The 22,761-nt window shown below is 38.5% G+C and overlaps 1 protein-coding gene across 2 annotated transcripts; it reads right to left on the minus strand.

Moving 5' to 3' along the window:
• Positions 1-1,453: 1,453 nt before the first annotated feature.
• Positions 1,454-19,693, minus strand: LOC103973639 (two-component response regulator-like PRR73). 2 transcript variants are annotated; one of them, XM_009388268.2, is made up of 9 exons: positions 19,399-19,693; positions 18,645-19,092; positions 12,965-13,126; positions 12,721-12,854; positions 12,327-12,485; positions 10,063-10,228; positions 9,548-9,983; positions 8,643-9,462; positions 1,454-1,800 (listed from the first exon to the last, which is right to left on the minus strand). In XM_009388268.2, the coding sequence occupies exons 2-9, from the start codon at positions 19,015-19,017 to the stop codon at positions 1,684-1,686; spliced, it is 2,367 nt and encodes a 788-aa protein (XP_009386543.2). In that variant the 5' UTR covers positions 19,018-19,092; positions 19,399-19,693; the 3' UTR covers positions 1,454-1,683. The 2 variants fall into 2 exon arrangements, with proteins under 2 accessions (XP_009386543.2, XP_064941947.1); XM_065085875.1 differs by lacking the exon at positions 19,399-19,693 and having other exon boundaries at positions 12,965-13,100; positions 18,645-18,966.
• Positions 19,694-22,761: the final 3,068 nt, after the last annotated feature.

Raw genomic sequence — 22,761 nt, forward strand, 5'->3', positions numbered from 1 at the left:
CTACTTCGCATTCACATTCTCATAGTAATATTTTCTTTTCTTTATTCCTTCTACATATTTTCTGATGACAAAAATATTATATATATATATATATATATTGATATTGTCAAATAATGAGTGATGCAGATTTTGATCCCAAATATTTTACAGTTATCTGATAAAAGTCCGTAGTGCATTCTAGACAGCTTGAGGTACTGTGTATAATTTATACAACGGAAGATAGTATATAGATATACCTTTTTACACAATTATGAACATTTACAATAAAAACTGTTTGTACTCTGCCTTTTATCTTGATATTTATTAGATTTACTTTAAAATTAAAGGTCTTAATCTTGGCATATAATCGTAAATACAATATGAATTGGCCACCTATGTGTGGAATTAGAATTTTATTTCATATTTATTTAGTGACCCTGCGCCCACCCCCACCTCTCCAAAACAGCTTATGTTTGCATCACTTATGTATAATTATTCTTATGCCTCTGATTACCTTTTGCGTCTATTATTTTACTGATTAATTGACTATCCATTCGTCCTCCCATTCTTTAGTCTTCCAAGTCCATTTTGACCTCTTTAGTCTTCCAAAGAGACTAAAACTTTTACGGGAAAATGTCACCGCAGGGAGACTGTCAAATATGTTGGTCCCGTGAGCCAATGATACCACCACGGCATACTGGGGAAGAAGACATGCATCTCAAGTTTCTTCCCTAATTATTAAAAACAAAAAGAGAAAGAGAAATGAACTATTGGAACTATTAACAAAAGGAAGAGCAGAATCCACGTCGTGTCGATCTTTTTTTTTTTATTGCGGACATATTCCCTTGTGTCAGTAGTGATGACTTTGCTTTCAAGGAAGCTGAGTAGAATTGGGATCACATGGCCAAGATGACGGGAAGCAAGATAGCACTCAAAACTGTGGAAGTACCATCAGCTACCGAATCTTCCATGAAGCCTTCTCCTACCACTGTTAATTGACATCATGGCAGTAATGATCTTTGGAGCAATGAACCGCGAATGACGCAAATGAAGACATCACATATCGCCCTTTTTTTTTGTCCCTTGGTAAAGTGGGAAAAGAAAGGGTTACATTTTAGGAAGACCAAAAAAAAAAAGAAACGAAAAGAAAAAGCAGGTAAACAAAACTAGATTTCCATTATACTGACGAAGAGCTATATTTCTGAGACAGGAAAAGACTTGAGCCAGACCTGGATATCAAGTGGCGAAGTCATCATAGGCATTCATTGTAGATCTCGTCCTCTAGCAACAAAGTTTATGACAAAGGAAGAAGTGAGACATCCCGAAAGGCCAAGTGTCCCGAAGCCAGCCACTCATGACACACACAAGTTTCAAGTGATCGTTGCAAACATAATTCAAATTGGTAAAACAAAGCTAATCTGCAAATATAATTCCAACAGCCGACAATGTAAAGAGATCATGATAAGAGCAGAAGTTTCGAGAGCAATAATTAAAATTCTACCGATTAAGGAATGCAGTTTCATAATGTAGCTGATAGATATGGAACAAGGTTAAGAAACATTATGTAGTTGCTAATTAGTACAGCACAGAGAGTCCCTTTTTTCTAGTGTTCTCAAGCCATGTGTATACAAGATCTATCCATCAATTAACTGACTTGGATCGAGATAATGCAAATGCCTGCTGGCTAACAGTCCAATCAGATGGTCACGAAGGCCATCTTTCTGCATCTAGGCTAGTATGTTCATGCATGGATTGCCGCACAAATTGCCCACGCACACGAGGCCGCTGCTCCGCAAGTCTTTTCCTGCTCTGGTAGCGGACCTGAAAATCAAAGCCACTAAAACTTCACTTTCATCTGTATTTTCAACTTATGGTGCAATCACATGGTCACAGATGGTCTATAAAATTATCACTCAATGATCAGAATATCAAGGGCAATTGGGCACACCAACATTAACAAATCTTTGGGATATGCTACAAGGTTTCTTCTTTATAAAGCTCGTCCTAATCGAACAAGTAAATGTTCTTGCAAATTTGAGGTTATTTTATCCATAGAAGAAAAAATGAATAGTGACAACCGAAACGAAGAAGAATACAAGATCCGAAAAACATATTATGCATTACCTGATGCTCCTGAGTATACATACTGTGCTTGAAGTAAGGAAACATGCTACTTCTATTGACAATTGAGATTTTTTTTAGGCTGTGGTCAAATCAAGGATAAATTCTGAGTCCCATGTTTTTCTTTATTTTGCACTACATTCAATTTTCTCTTCTATGCTAATTACCTCCATCTCCAGATGATTATTTCTCTTTCAGGTCTAACAAAATCCACATATGTCGAGAGTCAGCACATCAAATGTAATTTTCCTCAAAAGAAAGCATTTTTTTTAATAAAGAAAGCAATTACTTACAAGAGTTTGCAAGTAGTTATATTTCATGTTGCTTCAGTAAACTCTGGTGTCAATTTTTCCCAAGAACCAGCAAAAAAACAAAAAAGCAGTGAGGTCCAGTATTAAGATTCTTCAAGATATTTTAGTAAAAGTCCATATCCATATTTTAGCTTGCCCTTTTCCTTTTAATTTGCTTCACTTTTTCTTTTTGCATTAATTTTTTCCTTTTCTACTTCTATTAGATAGAAGGCAGGATTGGTCGTTTCAACTAGGGTTTTTAATTTCGTATTGTACCGCCTGGTATGAATGGTAGGTACCGATTCGCTAGCAAACTAGCATGCGAACCACCCATTACTAGGCAATATCAGGTTTTTGGCTCCATATTGAGCGATACGAGGTTGTACCGAGCGGTACCGGTCAATTTCGACCATTACTGACCTGTACCAAGCGATACCGATCGATTTCGACCATTACCGATTGATAACGGTTTTCAAATGATCAATTTGACCGTTGGAGGTATCCTAAAGGGTTTTTAAATCCTTTCCTTCTTTCTCTTTCAATCCATTTCATTCTCACACTCTCTTAAACTCTCTAAAACTCATTTTTACTCACAATCTCTCTTTTATTATCACATTTTCACTCTCCTAAACTCAACAAAGCAATGATTTGTGGATTGAATTAAATTTAGGAGGCAAACTTGGTAGGATTAAGAGGAAGAACTTTTTATCAAGACATATGTATTCTCTTTCTAGATTTTTATTGATTTATGAGATTATTAAGCCTATTCGATGTATGACTTTATGTCTAATATGTTGTTTGATATGTTGTTGATAGTAGAATAGTATTAATTAGTGAGTAATTAAGATCTTTAATAGTGTGATTATTGTGTTTAATATTGATTTATTCGAAATTAGACACTTAATAGATTAAATGTTTATATTTCATGCATATTAAGTATTGGATCATATGTTTGTGATGGTATAATAGATTTAATTAGAAAGTTTTTTAATGTTACGATTAGTGGTTTTAATGATGATTTAATCGAAATCTGATTGATATTAGGTCAATTTAATTTCTTTAATACATATTAGGGTGTTTGACATGATATTAAAAGAGAAATAATTAGTGGGTAATTAACTATGTTAATTGTGACTAGTATATCGAATGATGATTTCATCGTAATTTGACCTATATTAGATAAAAAATACATATTTAATATTTTTTTTATATGTTTAACATATTTATGATGGTAAAATAGGTTTAATTAAGCTTTAATAAAGTTTTTTTAATATTATGATTAATGATTTTAATGATAATTTAATCAAAATTTAGTCGATATTGGATCAATTCAATGTCTTTAATACCTATTAGAGTGTTCAACATACTTATATTGTTGAAAGAAAAATAATTAGTGGATAATTAACTATGTTAATTATGTGATTAGTGTGTGTAATGATGATTTTATCGTAATTTAACCTATATTAGATTAAAATTGCTTTTTTTTATATGTTTAACATGTTTATGGTGGTAAAATAAGTTTAATTAGGTTTTAATAAAAAATTTTAATGCTATGATTAATGTTTTTAATGATGATTTAATTGAAATTTGATCGATATTGAGTCAATTTAATATCTTTAATACCTATTAGGATGCTTTACATGATTATAGCTTATTTGATTTAAATTTGGTAAGAACATGACATTAAAATAACAGCCATATGATGACGTTTGGGTTCATGCTCGAAAGATGGATGAGAATTATCATCATTGGCAATATATTTATTGTGACTACATTGGCAATGATGGAGGAATCACTCAGGTGAAGATGAATTTAACCGGTGAGTATCCCGATGTTGCAAAATATAAGAAGGTTCCGATGGAGGTCCGTTAATTATTTCGAAATAAGTTACACCGAGCAAAAGAAGATACAACAAAAAAGAATGTAAGAGTTGAGTAAGAATACTGTAGGACTATGCAGGAACTAGTTTATGACAACTATGAGGGTCGCGGTGATGAAATCGACCCGAATCTCACAACTGGTATTCGTGCATCACTAGAGCATCAGTATATGTATGACGAAGCAACGAGACATCGACGACCTGACTCACAATGGGAGCATGGCAGTAGTAGTGGAATCCAGATGTCAGCCAACATGAGCAAACCAACTGCCCCTCCTCAGTTAAGCAGAGGTCCGTACCAGATATTGTTGATATTGATTCGCAAGTCTATCCTCCACAAACAGCGAAACAAACACGGATTGACGATACATATGCAAAAGAAAAGAAGCGGAATATTGGGAAGGCAATTTCAAAATAGTTCAGCTTTCATAGGATTCCAGCAAACATGGCCCAAGGTCCATATTACTATAGCATGATCTCTTCTATTCAAAAGTATAGTATGAGGATCCAACCTCAAACACCGAGGGAGATCCACGACGTGTATTTAGATGAGGTAACATAATTAAAGGATTGGATCAAATCTTTCAAGAGACAATGAGACGAATATGGGGTAACATTAATATGTGACAATTGGACAGGATCAACAAGAATGAGTATCATAATTTTTTTTATTTATTGCAACAGACAGGTGGTGTTTCATAAGTCGGTTAATGTTTCTAACAAAATCCAAGATACAAACTATATTGAAAACTTGATGGACACTATAATAGAGGAGATTTGACCACAATATATTGTCTAAATAGTCACCAATAATAGAGCAAATTTAAAAAGGGCCGGTTTACAATTGATAAAAAAAAGAAAAAACATTGTTTTGGACTACATGTGTAGCTCATCGCATGGATATAATGCTGAAGGATATTGGCGAGCTAGCATTGGTCAGCAAGTGGGTAGCTGGAGTACAGTCAATTACAAAGTTTATATATAATCATATTTGGGTCGACTCTTTAATATAAAGGTATGTAAATGGTGAGATACTCCGACCTGGAGTCATTCGGTTTGCTGTCAATTTCATTATGTAAAAGTCATTACAGTAAAAGAGGTAGGGCCTCAAGGCAATGGTCACCTCACAAGAATGGTCTGATTCCAAATATTCGAGATTGAGCGATGAAAAGATGGAAAAGACTATTCTTTCTTCTAGATTTTGGGAGATCGTGAATGAAATCATAAAAAGTGTGGAACCACTTTATATTGTCCTCCATAAGGTCGATATGGACGAGTGTCCACAGATGCCTTATCTTAAACATATGTTGATTACAACAAGAGAGGAGGTCAGGAAAGCATTCAAAGATAATTTTAAGGTCAACCAATACTTATAAATCATTGATCGTAGGACTAAAATTCATATGGACCAAGATATCCATAATACAAGTAAATTTATATTCAGTGTAATTTAATTCATAATTTTTTATTGAATAAAAAATTTCTACTAACAATATTATGTCTTGCAGCATATTATCTAAACCCAACAATTCAATTTCGATATACTCTTGGAACGCAAAATGATTTGCTAACGACACTAAAAAATGTTATATATTGACTCTTGTCATCCACTACTAATGCAGTCGATGTTTTTATGGAGGGTCAATTATTCCGAGATACAATTGGTTAGTTTCGTGCATTACCCTATGGATCCTGGTATTTATTATCAACTATATTTGATATTGATTATTTGTTATGCTAATAAAGTCTTATTTATATCTTTTTGCAATCGAGTTGTCACGAACGATCGTCATGCACTTGCAACAACTTCGTTCAATGAACCGTTCGTCGCTTTTGCATCCATGTACAGATGCTTAGTAGCATCTTTTGCTTTGGTTTTGTGTGTTTTTGCTTGTAAAAATGCATGTTGGAATAGGTTGCAGCACTACAATGCGACCAATCACTGCGCCGGGCAAAATTACCCTAAAATGGCTCTGTTTTCACGTGCAAGCAAGATGTCAACCATCTCAGCACCCTGGAACCCCCCGGGTGGTATAGGGCTGGATGGGGCTTCGGTATAGTGTCGAGTGTTGAACAATCTTCATAAGTTCGCACGTTAACTTGATGGGAACTTGCCTTCGCGCTCAGCACCCGGTGAGTAGTTGTTTGTGGACTTGCAACTGCTCGTTCTACCTTCTAACGTCCTTGTTTTCTCCTTCCTCTCTTTTCTCTCTTGCACTCAAGGTGCTCGCTGAATTGCTTGTAAAGCTTCCCTCTTCGCGAGACGTCAGGGCTTGTCCGTCACTCATTTTTAGTCTAATCAACTTTTGTTTTACAGGTCCTTCGGGACCTATACGAGGTTGCAACTAGGCTAACCCTTTGCGGACGCATATGTCGCAAGGGCGCCTCATGACTTAAGCAATCCCAACTAAGTCCGAGGAGTTGGCGCAAGGGTACTTCACGACTTAGGCAACTTCAGCTAAGTCCGTGTCTTTGTCGCAAGGGTGCCTCATGACTTCAGCAATTCCAGCTAAGTCTGTGACAAAGTGGTGGCTACAATTTGGGGGGGATGCACTAAATTTAAGGAAGATTGTCGTTCGTGCACTTTCACAAACGATGATATCTAGTGGTTACGAACGTAATTAGTTAACGTTCGCATTAATTTATACGAAGGTCCACAACAATCGTATAAACGGTTGGAGAAACTGGTATAGGTCCACTATAACAAGCGACTAAGGTTGCGGTGTGCCGAGCTGGACAAGGAGCCAGAGGAACCAAAGATTGATCCCCTCGACCTCTATTTCTACAATGAAGATTTAGAGCTGATGTTAGAGTGGGTCGAAGTGACGGAGAACCAAGAGGATCCTCTACTTAATGGGGTGGGAGATCCTCAACGTCCTTCGTGTTTTATCACCGAGGCAATAGAAGAAGAGGAAGCACATCCCAAATAGAAGGAAAATCCCCCTCGGTCAGAACATGGCGAAAGGAGCTAGACAAGATCTACTTTAGAAACTAGAGACACCCAACCATCACAGTCATCCGCCCAACATACAAAGGCAAAGACAGGGGAAAGCAGTAGCATCAGTTGCACTGTTGGAAAAAATTGAGTCAGGCGATGAGACACCTTCACAATCGCATTCAGCAACTTGCTCGGTCCAGAGACATGGCAATGACGTGGACAACAATGCCTTGACCGATGACAGCGACGACACTAGGGAGTCGTTGGTCCCGTCTACACAATTTGAGGGTGGTGTATGGACCAAGGAGCAGTGTTTTACACATGCCACCAAAGATTCAAATCATGGAGCTCGACGAGGTACTGGTCAAGTTTATACACGAAAGGGGAAGGGGAAGCCAGTGGATGATTTTCAGTAGATGCGACAAAGCCTACACGACATAGACACAGAACGAAACTCATTGTATTCACAATTGTCGTATTATGGAGAATGTTATGGCCAACAGCAGTACGGTGATAGTTGGTCATACTTCTCCGAGCAACAATATGATACGAAGCAACAGATCAGTAGCGAAAGTAGAAGTTCTGACATTCACCAATACATGCCTCAGGAGCCGCCTCGGACACATGTGATTCACGATGATCAACCTACGACCATTACCACATTAATGCGCAAATGACATATGGTATATCAAAACACTATGTCGTGGGATTAATTTCAGGATTAGGTCCGACAAACATATCATATTAATATACAGATACATAGGATCGATGATCCCGATCCACCACCCGTGGAGGCCCATCGTTCGTTTTGGTGGTAGAATCAGGTATGTCTACACATATGATTACTTAATTTATTTGAATCTTAAAATTTAAGTTGTATACAAAATAATCTGACAATTCAAATAGTTTTTCTATAGATAATTCAATATTAATGGAAGGATGATCCGAAACAAACTGAAATTGCGAACCTTGCACAAGGCAACTCCTCAAAGCTCGAAAAAGATATGTGGCACTATTCTTGCCTAATTTACATTAGTTTTGTTAAAACTATACTAAATGTATATTTATTTCTAACTTAAAAACCTTATCCTAACTTTTTTCTATTTTCAAGATATTTTCGAAGGGGTTTTATGCATATTTTAGGCATACCACTCGATACACCCTAACATACCGCATGGTACATTGGTACCATACCATACCGAGCAAAACTCAATATGTCAGTACAATATGAGATTAAAAACCTTGGTTTCAACATGATGATGTACTGAGCTGAAGATTGTGCACCAATCAATTTTATCTCAAAGGCACAACTTTAGTTTGCCAAAGATAATTCAAATTGGAGGTGCACTGGGTGCATATGCTTCACTGTTCAAATAAATGTGCATGCTCTCAAAATAAAATCAATTTAAAACTATCAAAGCAAAGATAGAACTACCTTCTTTCCATAGTTCCTTTCTTTCCTTTTTTGCCGAAACTTCTTCAAGGCAGCCTCTCTTTGAGCTAGTCGGTTCTGATCTATTCCACTACCGCTGCCACTCCCACTTCCATTTCCACTTCCAGGGCCATTCTGTTCTGCAATACCATTAGCACTCTCCATGTTCAATCCTCCAGTTTGGATAGAAGTACTACTTCCATTATTTCCATTGCTTCCATGATTACTGCCTGAGTGGCTTCCATTTATGAAATAATTTGCAGCATTACGCTCAACTGGCCCATTAAACACACTGGATGACCCACATTGTGGTGCAGCTCCTGCATTGTTCTTTAGTGACAAGTCGCTGCAATTTTGTGGCAGCTGTGGTTTGTGCTGCTGCACATTGTGAACATGGTGGTGATGGTGATAATAGTGGTGATGATGATGATGTTGTGCCGGGACTTGATGATGGATATCCCTCAAATGTCCTGTGGCTGAAGCTGTTGTCACATTTTCCACATTCTCCTGCACAGGCTCCTGGCTTTCTGAGGCTCGATACTGCACCGGATGAAAAGCTGAGGTCTGTGCACACTTGACTAATAATGAAGATGCTGCTTTATCTTTGTATGATGCTGGTTTTGTGAAAACATTCTTGGTGTAGGATCCCATGTCATTGTTGTTACTACTGCCATTGGAGCCTTGCTTCAGGAAAGCCACATTGGAACCAGAGATAAAATTGTTTGTAGATACTGTCTTAATTGCTTCTGAGCTATTGTCAAGTGGGGAGAAGCTTCCTCCACCTCCGATGGGGGCTTGATTAGAAGCAGCAGATGTGTGATACCTTGCATGTATAAGAGCAGTTAGAACTTCTATCTTTCTGAGCTATATAATGAACAATATATTTTTAAATTGTTTGTTTGCTGCACCTTGAAAATGCAGACAAATCTGAACGTCTTACAACATTTCGGTCATCTTGAGTGGCAGTTCCACTCTCACCAATTGATCTCAACCTCTTTAAACTCAGCTCAAGGGGCAGCAAATCTTTTGAGGTGTAGTTAATCTTATTTTGGCCTTCTGAGATCTTGGAGAAGCCACTGAGAGTCTGAATAGCTCCGGTCGCCACTTGAGTATCAGAGCTATTATCAATTGCACCAGTCAGGTTAGCAGCTTGAGCACTTGAATCATCAAACAGATTGTTGCAAAGAGTGCTTAGAAGGCCCTCATTCTTGGGGTCCTTTGCGGACAATTTATCCACTATTGTGTCTGTTTGTTTGGTACAATGCTGCTCACTAGGATTAGTTTCATTTTGCATTTCTGGAGCCCTGCAGACTCCAATCTCCAAGTCTTTGCCCATGCAATCATCTAGAGGACAGACCAAAGTTTTACAAGAACACTGGAAATATGTGACAAATTAGTTGTTTTTGAAGTAATATTAGCTTACCCTGGTTTTCTCTGTTGGCAGATGTAGGCAGCAGATCTTTACAAAAGGTTTTGGGTGTCGCATGAATTACTTGTGCACAAGTACTATCAGGCGGATCAGCTAACCTATCTGAAGAAGATATAGGCTGGGAGCTGTCAACCTCTGCAGCACGCTTTGTCCAGGAACTCTGCGTGTCAAATTAGAATCTTTTCTAGCACTCATTGTGTATGGAAGCCTTATAGGTAATGCAAGGATGTTGCAAAAGAAAGGCAACAAAAGGCATTCTGTTCTTCTCAAATTGCTGAACTGTGGTAATATTTCATACATATCCTTCAGAATACTGAAATATCTTATTTATTCCTTTGAACTCCAAAACTTTCTACATCTGCAAAAGAGTAAGTTTATCAAATATGTCCCACTAATTATCCATCATTGGCCTACTGTTTTCTTTGATTGTGAGGAACAAGTTCTTGTTTGCTTTTTCAGATATGCTCCCAGAACATTAATGGTCATGAGGATTACTTCTTAATGCACCCTTGATAAATGGCTCTGGAACAGTCTGATCCATTCATTATAAATATGAAGCATCTCTCTCCTTCCATTCATAACATCACACATCTCTCTCTCTCTCTCTCTCTCTCATAAGATGATTTACACATGTAAAAGAGAGACTAGATAATGGGGGATTGAGAAAGGGAAGGATTTGGACAATTGAAATCAAATTTGGACATGATTCAGATAGGTAAAGCTGAGAGGGTAAGAGATAGGTTCATTGCATCAGTAAGTTAGAGGTGAAATGAGCATTTCTTATATTTGACTCATCCTCTCACCCCAATTAGAGCTTAGCCATAGTGCCATACCATTTAACCAACTTTTAGCCAATACTCACTAAAGGTAGCCCTTGGGAGAGATATATTTGATTTGTTATAATATATACTTTTGCAGGAAATCTATGATATTTTAAAGTTTGGAGGGATAAATTCAATGTTTGGAGGAAAAACGTATGAAAATTTCCCATTATTGATCAATCCAACTTCACATAGCTTATGAGCCATCAAGGTTTGTCATGTGAAAACGAAATAGGCACACCTCTCTATCTTTTCAGTTGGTCCAGGGTCTAGTAAATTAATCACTCTCTTCTTGGTTTTTCTTAAGAATATCATGAAAGAGAAGTAAGAGAAAATAACAGTATGGCCCACATATACATGTCAGATACCAACACATTGTAATGATATCTATAAGTAAGACATATACCATAAATAACTTCAGACAATTCTAAGCTTTGTGATCATCACAATCAAATGATGCTTAGAGGTACCACAAAGCTGTATGACTAAGGGAGGGCAAATGTACATGAAAAATTCTATACTCCAATAAGAGCCTGAAGCAAGAGTTGAATATATCAGAAGATATCTACAAGATGCACAGAAGATGAGAAAATGATTCATGATTCATGAAATGTGGTATAGACATGAATCATATGTAAGGGAGTGTTTGGTACTAAAAGAGACTCAGTTTTATACAACAAAATGTTCTGACATCGAGTTCATTGATCAATAGTAACTAGCTTAAGTGGAGTCATCCTCCCAACTGAAGATCTCAGTAGATTCAGTGATTGCTCTTTCACAATTGTTATTTCCTTTTTACATTCAGCTTATTCTTGTGATGCAATTCTAGTGGACTTTATAATCTCAATGCACAAATCAATTCTGTACTATCATTCGTCTAAATAGTTCAAAAAGGTTAGAAACAAAGTAATTTTAGACTGGGATGCTAGCTGTAAGCAAGTTCAGATATTAGAGGGTCATTATTATCATAAATGCATCATTAGAAGTGACAACAGTAAGACAAACAAATCTTCCCATAATTAGTTCACAAAACATTTCTGATCTATGCAACTTATTATAAGTAAAGTAGGTTCTTTTTAGGGCATACTAAATCAAATTATGTGATGAAATTAGTGTCATTAAGTAGTGTCAATAAGTAGATTAGGATGCACACAGGTTTTACAAATAAAAACAAAAAAGAACAAGTTGATGTTCTTCCACATGTTGCCCATGAATTTGATCATGGCATTAGAATTTAGAACCATAAGACAACTTCAGAAATCTGTAAAGAAAGGGGCATTTAGAAACAAATCGTATGTTCCAGAAAGCATTGAAGCTCCAGCGCAGAAAATTAGATGCAGCCAACATTTATTAGTTATCATATAAATATCTTATTTTTGTGCTCCCATAATGAAAGATAAGAAGATGACAAGTAAAACATGTTAGAAGAAAGTTTACCTGAGTTCCACTACCATTGTCACTGCCATCTCTTGCATTAAATCCTACACTCCCATTGTCATCATCATTGCTGCCACTATTATTGTCAGAGTCATCAGAGCTCTTTGACTTAACTGATTTCTGGGTTTGGATTCCACTCTCACTTCCGCTACTGCTGGACTGAGATAAAGCAAGTTGGTGCAATCAGAAGCAAACACAAGGGGGAAGGATAATTTACTAAAACAATCAACCAACGAATAGAGGACAAAAGGTCTCATTGTGACAAAACCAGTATCAAAGTGCCTTGACCCATCAAAAATTGAAGATACTTATGACAATGATATAGATGACTATGACTTTTGACAGACACCATAACATAAAGAGCTTGAAATTATCAGTGAACAAGATAAATTACACTGTGGCATCTTCTCCAGACATGCTGCCAAAGGTTTTTAAGCTCATTCTTCCGGATAGGCTTCAGCAAAAAGTCAACTGCACCTTTCGATAGACACTTAAAGACTGTACCCATGGAATCATTTGATGACATCACTGCACACAAAGCTCAAAAAGTGAAGCAGTTAAAAGTATCACATACAAATAATTGATAAACACTTTAAGAAATTGATGTTTTAATAATGAAATAAAAGAAGAATACTCACTGATCACAGGAATATTCTTGCAGGTTTTATGGTTCATGATCTTGCTTAGAAGACCGATGCCTGTTAAACCAGGCATGACTACCTCAGTCAAGACAAGGTCAATATGATTAGTTAGATCCGCCAATATTTTCCATGCCTGTAGACCATTTGCAACAGCAGTAACTGTCAAGAATGAAAAAGTAAATAAATCAATTACCACCTGATTATTTATATTGAACTCACTGCTAAGAAAATAAAGTAGCTTTAGTTCAAGAAAATGTGTACCAAAGACAAATTTAGCAAGCCATAAAAGTTTTTTTTATTACTGAGTAAAACAATACCTGATGATACTATAGGCATGCCACATGTTTCTTGAAATATAAAACTTAGTTGTTCTTGGATGGGTGTAGAACCAAGTTAGATCATGAAATAGTCATAATTGTAGGTCTTCATTAGAATCTCAGATGGATACATCAAGCTGATAATAAAGACTCAAGAAAATTTTCAGGGGTATCATTGCCATTAAATATAATATTGTTTTTCATTTTTCCTTGCAAATCTAAAGAGAACTTTATCCTATCTAATTAGTAGGAATACCATCAGGTCAGGAAAATGAACCATTACCATCCACCATGTGTTTAGAAAATAGAACTTTGGGCCTCGGACCTTGCATTTTATGACAAGGTCAGGTCTGCAATAGTTGCTTCTGATCTATAAACACTCATGGAGCTCAGGAGGGTCAAGGTTTATTGGTCCATAATTAAAAAGAAAATGTGATACTAAGAATATAGTTTAAAACTAAAAACAAAGCTGGTATTATACTTATACGAATTTAACTGGTTATTTTTAAATTAAGAACCAGTTGGAATAAATGAAGGCAAACCTTATTGTAGGATATAAGAAAGTAAAACTAATAATTACCATGGGAAAGAAGAGCATTAAGGAGTCTAAATACAAACACCATCTCCCAGAAATATTACCAAAAAAATATAACATCTAGAGAAGTCAAGGACAAAACAAACAAGCACCATGACAAGAAGGGAAGAGGAAGGGGGATGAAATGTTCGCCATAATATTTTACCCTTGTAGTCCTTACTGAAAAATTACCAACTTAACGAGTTTGTCAATTTGAACATGTTTGTATTGAACCAATTGGTTTGATAACTGCCACACCAAGATGGTCCCATTCATGGTTTAATCTGCATACTCTGCAAACTAAATAGCTCAGAATTCTTTGGGTCTAGATAAAACAAGTGAACCATGTCAGGAGTCAAAAAGGAAACATAAGCTCAATTGGTCATGGAAAACAATGGAAACCCTTGTGGGTACCAAAGTTTAAAACCTTGGTCCAATATTAGTTCTGAAACCTCATTGAACTGACAATACTAGACCTGTACTGCTTTGGTGTCCTTCGAAAGAATTTTAAAAAAAAGTTAACACAAAGTTGACCAAGGTTCGTAATTTCGTATCGTACCGGTATTTCAAGCTTTGCTCGGTACAGTACGGTATGGGTATAGGTGTACCGAGCGGTATGCTAGAGTATATCGCTCGGTACGTATATATATATATAATATAATATAATTAAAAAAAAGGAGGCGTATGCTGCCTCGGCGACGTCGCCTCCTTTTCTTCTCCTCGTCGTGTCAGACGAGAAGAAGACCGATCTTCTCTACATCTGCGGCGTTTGACGAAGGCTACAGACGCCTTCGGTCTTCGGCAAAGAATGCGACAAAGGCCGCAAGCATCTTCAACCTTCGGCGAAGAACGCGACGAAGAAGAAGCTGAGCCACCGCCTCTCTATTACCTTCTGGATCGGGATCATCGAGGGAGGGTAGCACTGGATCAGAAAGCGTCAAGGTTCTCCCGATTCTTCCTCTTCTTCAAACGCCTTCTCTCTCTTCTCCCTCGACATTTATTCTTCCCTCGCCGCAGCCAGGCTGATACCGCCCAGTACGAGCGCTATCATTTGAAATTAAAATCCTTGAAGTTGACAATAGGAGCTAATTTCATATTTGGAAAAATTTATTTATAAATACAAAAGGGTTAAGGTCCATTTTAGCCATTGTGGTTTTGGCCATGGACCATTTAAGCCCTTATGGTTTACTCATGTCTAAAATAACCCATACATTTTTACAAACGTAGCATATAAGCCCCTCCTGTCAAGTCTGAGGTAACAAACGTTAGAGTCTGCTTATGTGGCATGCTAACTCACAATAAACCATTAATATAATAACATGTGTAATTTAAGTTTAAAAAATTGTTAAGGTCCATTCTAGCTCCTGTGGTTTTGGTCATGAACCATTTAAGCCTTTGTGGTTTACTCGTGTCTAAAATAACTACTACATTTTAAAAAACGTAACATATAAGTCCCTCCCGTCAAGTCTGAGTTAACAGACGTTAGAGTCTGCTTACGCGGCATACTGACTCGCCAGAAACCATTAATATAAGGGTTAAGGTCCATTTTAGCCCCTATGGTTTTGGTTGTGGACCTCTTAAGCCCTTATGGTTTACTCGTGTCTAAAATAACTCGTACATTTTAAAAAACGTAGTATATAAGCTCCTCCCGTCAAGTCAAAGTTAATAGATGTTAAAGTCTGCTTATGTGACATGTTGACTCACAATAAACTATTAATATAATGACATGTGTAATTTAGGATTAAGGTCAATTTTAGCCCCTGTAGTTTTTGTCATAGACCTCTTAAGCCCTTATGGTTTACTCGTGTCTAAAATAACCCCTATAGTTTCAAAAACGTAACATATAAGCCTCTCCCGTCAAGTTTGAGTTAACAGACGTTAAAGTCTACTTGCGTGGCATGCTGACTCACAATAAACTATTAATATAATGACACATGTAATTTCAGTTAAAAAAAAAACTAAGACCTCCATCAATGGCAGGAGGCGTCGTTGTGGAAGTGACCACCAACAACATCACCGAGCCACTGCTACCTAGTAGGGCATTATACGCACGCAGCCTCTCCCGCACTGACGATGACCTGCTAGGCAGCAACGACTCGATGTTGCTATTAGTGATCATTTCCACAACGACGCCTCCTCTAGCCATTGATGAATGTCTCAGTTTTTTTTAAACTTAAATTACACATATCATTATATTAATGATTTATTGTGAGTTAGCATGCCACGTAAACAGACTCTAACGTCTTTTAACTCAGACTTGACGAGAGGGACTTATATGCTACGTTTTTTAAAATATATGAGTTATTTTAGATACGAGTAAACCATAAGGGCTTAAGAGGTCCATGGCCAAAACTATAGGAGCTAAAATGGACCTTAACTCTAAATTACGCATGTCATTATATTAATGTGTTTATTATGAGTCAACATGCCACATAAGCAAACTATAACGTTTGTTAACTCAAACTTGACGGGAGAGGCTTATATACTACGTTTTTAAAAATATAAGAGTTATTTTAGACACAAGTAAACCATAAGGGCTTAAGAAGTCCATGGCCAAAACCACATAGGCTAAAATGGACCTTAACCCTTAATATAATGACACGTGTAATTTAAGTTTAAAAAAAGGTTAAGGTCCATTTTATCAAGGAAGTGGAAGCGACGGAACCCATGGCGGTGGACGAAGGCGAAGAGACAAATGTAAGAGAGGCTGGAGGTGGAGGTGGAGGTGGAGGTGAGAGAGAGCTGGACCATCACGTTGTAGGCGTAACGGGTGAGGGCACAGGAGAGGACGAAGTGGGAAGCGGTAGGGACGAAGACACCTAAGAGGAGGAAGACCAGGAGACCACTACGTGCCTAGCATCGAGCTGGTCGACGCACATCCACCTAAGGCAGAACCGAAAGCTCATGAGCTCGTCATCAGTGCGGGAGAGGCTATGTGCGTACGATGCTCTATTAGACAGGAGAGGCTCGGTGCTGCTGCTAGTTGTCGCTTCCATGACGCCTCCTCCTACCATTGATGGTGGACGTCTGTTAACTCAGACTTGACGAAAAGGGCTTATATGCTACGTTATTTAAAATATAAGGGTTATTTTAGACACGAATAAACCATAAGGGCTTAAGTGGTCCATAACCAAAATCATAGGGGCTAAAATAGACCTTAACCCTTTTCTAAACATAAATTACACGTGTCATTATATTAATGATTTATTGCATGTCAGCATGCCACGTAAGCATACTCTAATGTTTGTTAACTCAAACTTGATGAGAGGAGCTTATATGCTATATTTTTAAAAATGTAGGGGTTTTTTTTTACATGAGTAAACCATAAGGGCTTAAGTGATCTATGACCAAAACCACATGGGCTAAAATGGACCTTAACCCAATATAAAAATAAAATAACATATTATAAATGATAGTGTATGACATGAATTTTAAAACAACAAAAAGTGGACAATATAAAATAATTTCATACTCAAAACAATTATAGATGGAGAAAAGGTGTTGCAAAAGAGATTCCATGTAATGAAACACAAAAGAACAATCTATAAACTTCTATGCACTGGAATATTCAGGGCAAGTAAGACAACTGTTCATTCTACTTGCCATAAGAAAAGCTTACAATCTATAAATTCATAAATGCAGATTAACCTATAAATATCCAAACCCCATAATGATAGAAGCCTCAAACGCTAGGTTCAGTCTTAACATTAACCTATAGATATCAAGAAGTATCCCATATTATTTTCTTCCTGAAAAGAGTCATTTAAATCATGGCATTAAATATACTAATGTTGTTTATACCATACATACGCAATCCATTTCTTTGGGAATCGAGTTAGGCTTTGCCTTGATGTGGATCAGCCTATGCCATGACTGAAATGATCCAAGCTCTAATTTTCAGACTTAAGTGCCTTGGTTTGACCCAGCACAGAGCCCATACTTAATTGTATTTACAACTAGGGAGCAATTCAACCATGATTATGTTAATGGATGGATAGACTCCCACAAGTAAAACAAAATGATATTTGATAAAAGGAATATAATAACCATGTGCACTTGATAATAATCCATAGTTCTTTAAAGGATATCACCAGTAGGCATTTGTTAGGTATCCTGTTTGAGCATGTAACACATGTTGTATGTTTAATAATCCCCAGATCTTATAAGGACCTTTACTGTTGTTATCTACAATTAAGTATCAAATTCCATCATAGGCTTACAACATTTAGACCGGTGAATTCTTTTGTCTATGACCACTATGATCTTCAATCTCCTATATTTTGATGATCGATCCCATTTAAAACAAACAATTAATGGGCATGCAAAGTAAAAACTCATCACAAGTAAAAGGAAGTGAACAATTGAAATGAAAATCTCATGGTCATTGCCTAAATATTGCAAGCAAAGTTCAGTAAGACCATATGAGCACAGAAACATTTTCCCTTTAAAGGAAAGGGAGTTCCCTCATCCCTCCATTTGGTTGAAGAAGCTGAAATAAAGCAAATAAAGCAACTCAATAGATATGTCCATCTAAATCACATATTTATTGTGTATAACAGAAAATCAACTACAGTTTACCCAACCTATAAGGAAAATGCAGAATATTTATCAAAATCAGAAGTCAGAACAACAAAACAAATGTCTAGCCCACCTAGAATGGAAAATCTATTATATTTAGAAGATATGAAGATGACAGTTGTTGCCTTTTTTTAGCACACTAAGTTCAGCACTTACAATAGAATTGAGTTAAAACTAAAGCAGAATCACCAAGAGATTGAATGTTTACCTTCATAACTGCAGTTGCGGAGTAACGCACTGACAACTTGACGCGTCGAATCATCATACTCCACCAGCAAAATCTTGAGCGTTCTGATGGGAAGGAACCTCTCCCAGCGGATGATTGGCCCTGGCGACTGTTGCTGCTGCTGCTTCTGGAGCCCACCAGACTGTTGTTCCGGTGGCACAGCATCCCCTATCTGGTTATGGTTCAACCCTCCCACTGCCTCATTGATCTTGGACTCATCTTCCTCTGAGAGCCCTTGACCTTCCTCGGCAGCGGCATCCGCTACCTCCTTGTACTCGTTCTGATCCCGATGGCTACTGCTCGCCAGCCCCTTATTCCTACCCCCATCGGGGCTCACCTGATGGGCACCTCCCATCAATAACAACTAAATGCACACATCTCGTTCCCTTCTTAACGAGCATAGAACGTAAACCCCGATCAACACCTATTTCTGAAACCACAATAAAAGATGGCGATGAACTCGAAGCACTGCAAATTGAAACCATTCTCAGACCAACAAAAGATAAAACAGCTATTTCGAGTAAAACACGATATCGCCTTCGAATCAGACTTCAAAACAAAGACAATCATCAAAATGAAAGAGTAATCCGCCGATTTGCGGCCTTACATGACGATCAACAGCGATACTAACGAAAAGCCCAAAGAGCTAATCGAGAACCACAAAGAGCAAAGAGCCAACAAAAGAATCCAACAAAACGCCAAATAGATTTCCAGACCAAGAGGAACTCTCAACAACCTTGATTAACACCATCAAGAACAGGGAAAACGTATCAGATTTCGAGTCCCTCCGCCACCGATAAAAGTGTGAAATCTCAGGAACCCGTTCCCGGAGATCCGACCAACTACAAACTCCCTGTAAAGATCCAAAAAATAAAGGAAAAGAAAATTTCAGGGAGGAGGAGGATCCGATTTGGGGAATCTAAATCTCAGGTCGGCGAGGAGCTCCTTCTTGGTCTTGGCCAGGGGGAAGCGCCATGGACTACGGCTCGGACCGGGGGGGGGCGCGGGGTGCGCGGGGGGTGGGGGATGGTGTGTCGGGGGTGGGGGGTTTCGGTTTGAGACGAGATATCATCGGAACCGGAGGCGTCGAAGGAGAGAGATATTAGGGTCGGGTCGCTGGGTGACGTGGAGCAAATGGAGGTGGGCAACAGGCCTCGAGGCCAAGTCGGACGGGAGATGGCCTCACGTGGAGGTAGACGTGGACGAGATCAATAGCCGCGAGCTGACGCTTCCCCTGCGCATCCGCTGCGATCGATTTCGGCCACGTCGGAAGGTGCGGGGCGTGCATCAGTTAGCTTACCGCAACGCGTCTGGATGCCTTATGTAGTAAATAAAAGGAGATTCGAGGGCGGTATGCTAAATCTGGCAGTGCGGGGACCAGCCAGTGCGAGAATAAAAATCATAACGTCGAGTTAACGGTGTTTATGTTCTCCCTTATTCCGGATTCGGATCACGGTGTTATTTGGAAACACTCGGACCCAAAAAAAAATTTGTATCTTTACATTTCTGTTATTACTGATATGAAAAACAGAGAGAGAGAGAGAGAGAGAGAGAGAGAGAGAGAGAGAGAGAGAAAGCTTAAAAACTATTTTATTAAAAATTTCAAATATATTTATATATTTATAAATTTTAATATGATCAACACCAAATAATTAGGATGCTATGGTTTATTGTTTATTTTTAAACATAATAATAAACCCTAATTTTTTGGTTTTTAAAATTAGAATACAAGTAAATAATAAATGATTTGTTTCTATATTATAAATAATTGGATCAATGGTAATAATGTTATGAATATCATCGATTGGTGAGTCGAGCTGATAGGTTCACTATTAACGATCGAGGTTCGTTAGGAGGACTGTTCGTAAGGGGTGATCTAGCTTTGAAATGGAAAGACCGAGTAGAGGAACGGGGCTCTCCCTTGTTGTGGGGTCATCTCCTAACAACGATGTCATCTCTTGGTTGCTGATAGTCCTGCACAGGGGCTTCCCGACTGAGCGCTTGGTGGGGGCTGTCGAGTCACCATCTTGCCACCTCCCTTACTTGGTGGGGTGAAGGTGTCAATGTGGGTGGCTTGCTTGCTTGTGGGCTACATCAGTAGGATTGTCAAGGTCATGCTTGTGGTCAGGATCCCTTCTTTTGTTCAGGTCGAGTACGACCTTCTCTTTCTCTATCTGGTTAGAAGGACAGGTGAGGTTGGGTCATGCCGTCAACCATTAATGTAAAGCGGGTCATGGTGTGCCCACTTCTTGAACTTAGACCGGATCACATGGTGTCTTACGGGGAGCTGATGACTTGGAGTCTTGCTTAGGTATTTGCTTACGTGGTTGAGAAGCTAGGAAGGGATAGGATTATCCCTATGGCCCCTTGGCGTTGGTTAGGGTGTCATAAACTTAGTTGAAATTGTCTAAGTCGTGAGACACCCTTGCAGTAAAGTCATGGACTTAGTTGGAGTTGCCTAAGTCATGAAGCACCCTTGTACCAACTCATCGAACTTAGCTATGATTGCCTAAGTCATGAGGCGCCCTTATAACATATGCGTCCGCAAAGGGTCAGCCTTATTACAACCTCGTACAGGTCTCGAAGGACTTGTAAAACAGAAAGCTGATTAGATTGAAAACGAGCGACAAACAAGTCCTGACGTCTCACGAAGAGGGAAGCTTTACAAGCAACTTATCGAGCACCTTGAGTGTAAGAGAAAAAGGAGAATGAGAAAACAAAGACTTTCAAAGGTAGAATGAACAATTGCAAGTCTACAAACAACTGCTCACCAGGTGCCGGGCGCGAAGGCAAGTTCTTGTCAAGTTAACATGCAAACTTATGAAGATTGTACAATGCCCGATAATATACCGAAGTCCTATCCAGCCCTGTGCCACCCGGGGGTTCCAGGGTACTGAGATGGTTGACATTTTGCATGCAGTTGCGGTTTCCAGAAAACAAGTCGTGACAAATAAAACGGAGCCATTTTGTGGCAATTCGACCCAACACGACAAGCGATCGCACTATAGTGCTGTGAACTATCATTGCTTATATTTTCCATGCAAAAATATGTCAAATCAATGCAAAACATGCTGCCATATCTTTGTACAAGCATGCAAAAGCGATGAACGGTTCGTTGAACGTAGTTGTTGCGAGTGCGCGACGACCATTCATGATATTCTCCCCTACTTAAACTGTCGATGCCCTCATCGACGCTTGTTGGTAGTTGTTGACGACTGCTTCTTCATATCATAGGGCATCTTCGGGCTCCTAATTGGCTTCGGTTCGGGGAAGCTTTCGTCACTTCACCAAGTACTCGGTCTGCTCAGCTCCATTGGGTAGCTTTATCTTGCGATCCGCTAAAATGGTTTCAACTCGCTTCTCGTTGGAGGCTCTGATGGGGGGTAGCCGAGTTGGAATACTTCGGGAAGCATCTTGCAGATCCAGTGGTAGGCTTTCAAGTTGCTGGCATGAAAAACATTATGAATTTTGAACCACGTCGGCAGTTGTAACTTATAGGAGATGTTGCCCACCCTACTGATAATTGGAAATGACCCATCATACTTGCACACCAATCCTTTGTGTACTTTGTGCTTAAAGAATTGGAGTGATGTTGGTTGGAGTTTCACCAACTTTAAACTCTTGTGATCGCCTTCCTAAGTATGCCTACTTCTTTATCTTTTTGGTTGCCTTCTCCAAGTAAGCACGCGCAATATCTACATTTCGGTGTCATTCTTTTGTAAAGTGATATGCTGACGGACTACTCCTAGTATATTTGATAGCTAAGGTGTGAGTAGTTGACGGTCGTTGTCCTATAATGATCTCAAAGGAGTTCTTGTTGTCCTGTAATGATCTCGAAGGAGCTATGTCCAATAGCTTCACCCAATCTCGTTGGTTGGCACTCATGTAGTGCCGAAGATATTGCTCAAGGAACAAGTTTATCCTTTCGGTTTAGTCATCCTCTGAGGGTGGAGGCTTATAGAGAAGTATAACTTAAACCCCAACAATTTGAATAACTCGGTCCAGAATCGTCTCATGAACTATGCGTCTCGATCACTGATGATATTGTATGGGACTCCCCAATACTTCACCACATTCATCATCATTAACTTGGCCGTCT

This window comes from Musa acuminata, chromosome BXJ1-10 (genome assembly GCF_036884655.1).
Source record: "Musa acuminata AAA Group cultivar baxijiao chromosome BXJ1-10, Cavendish_Baxijiao_AAA, whole genome shotgun sequence".
NCBI classification, from domain to species: Eukaryota; Viridiplantae; Streptophyta; class Magnoliopsida; order Zingiberales; family Musaceae; genus Musa; species Musa acuminata.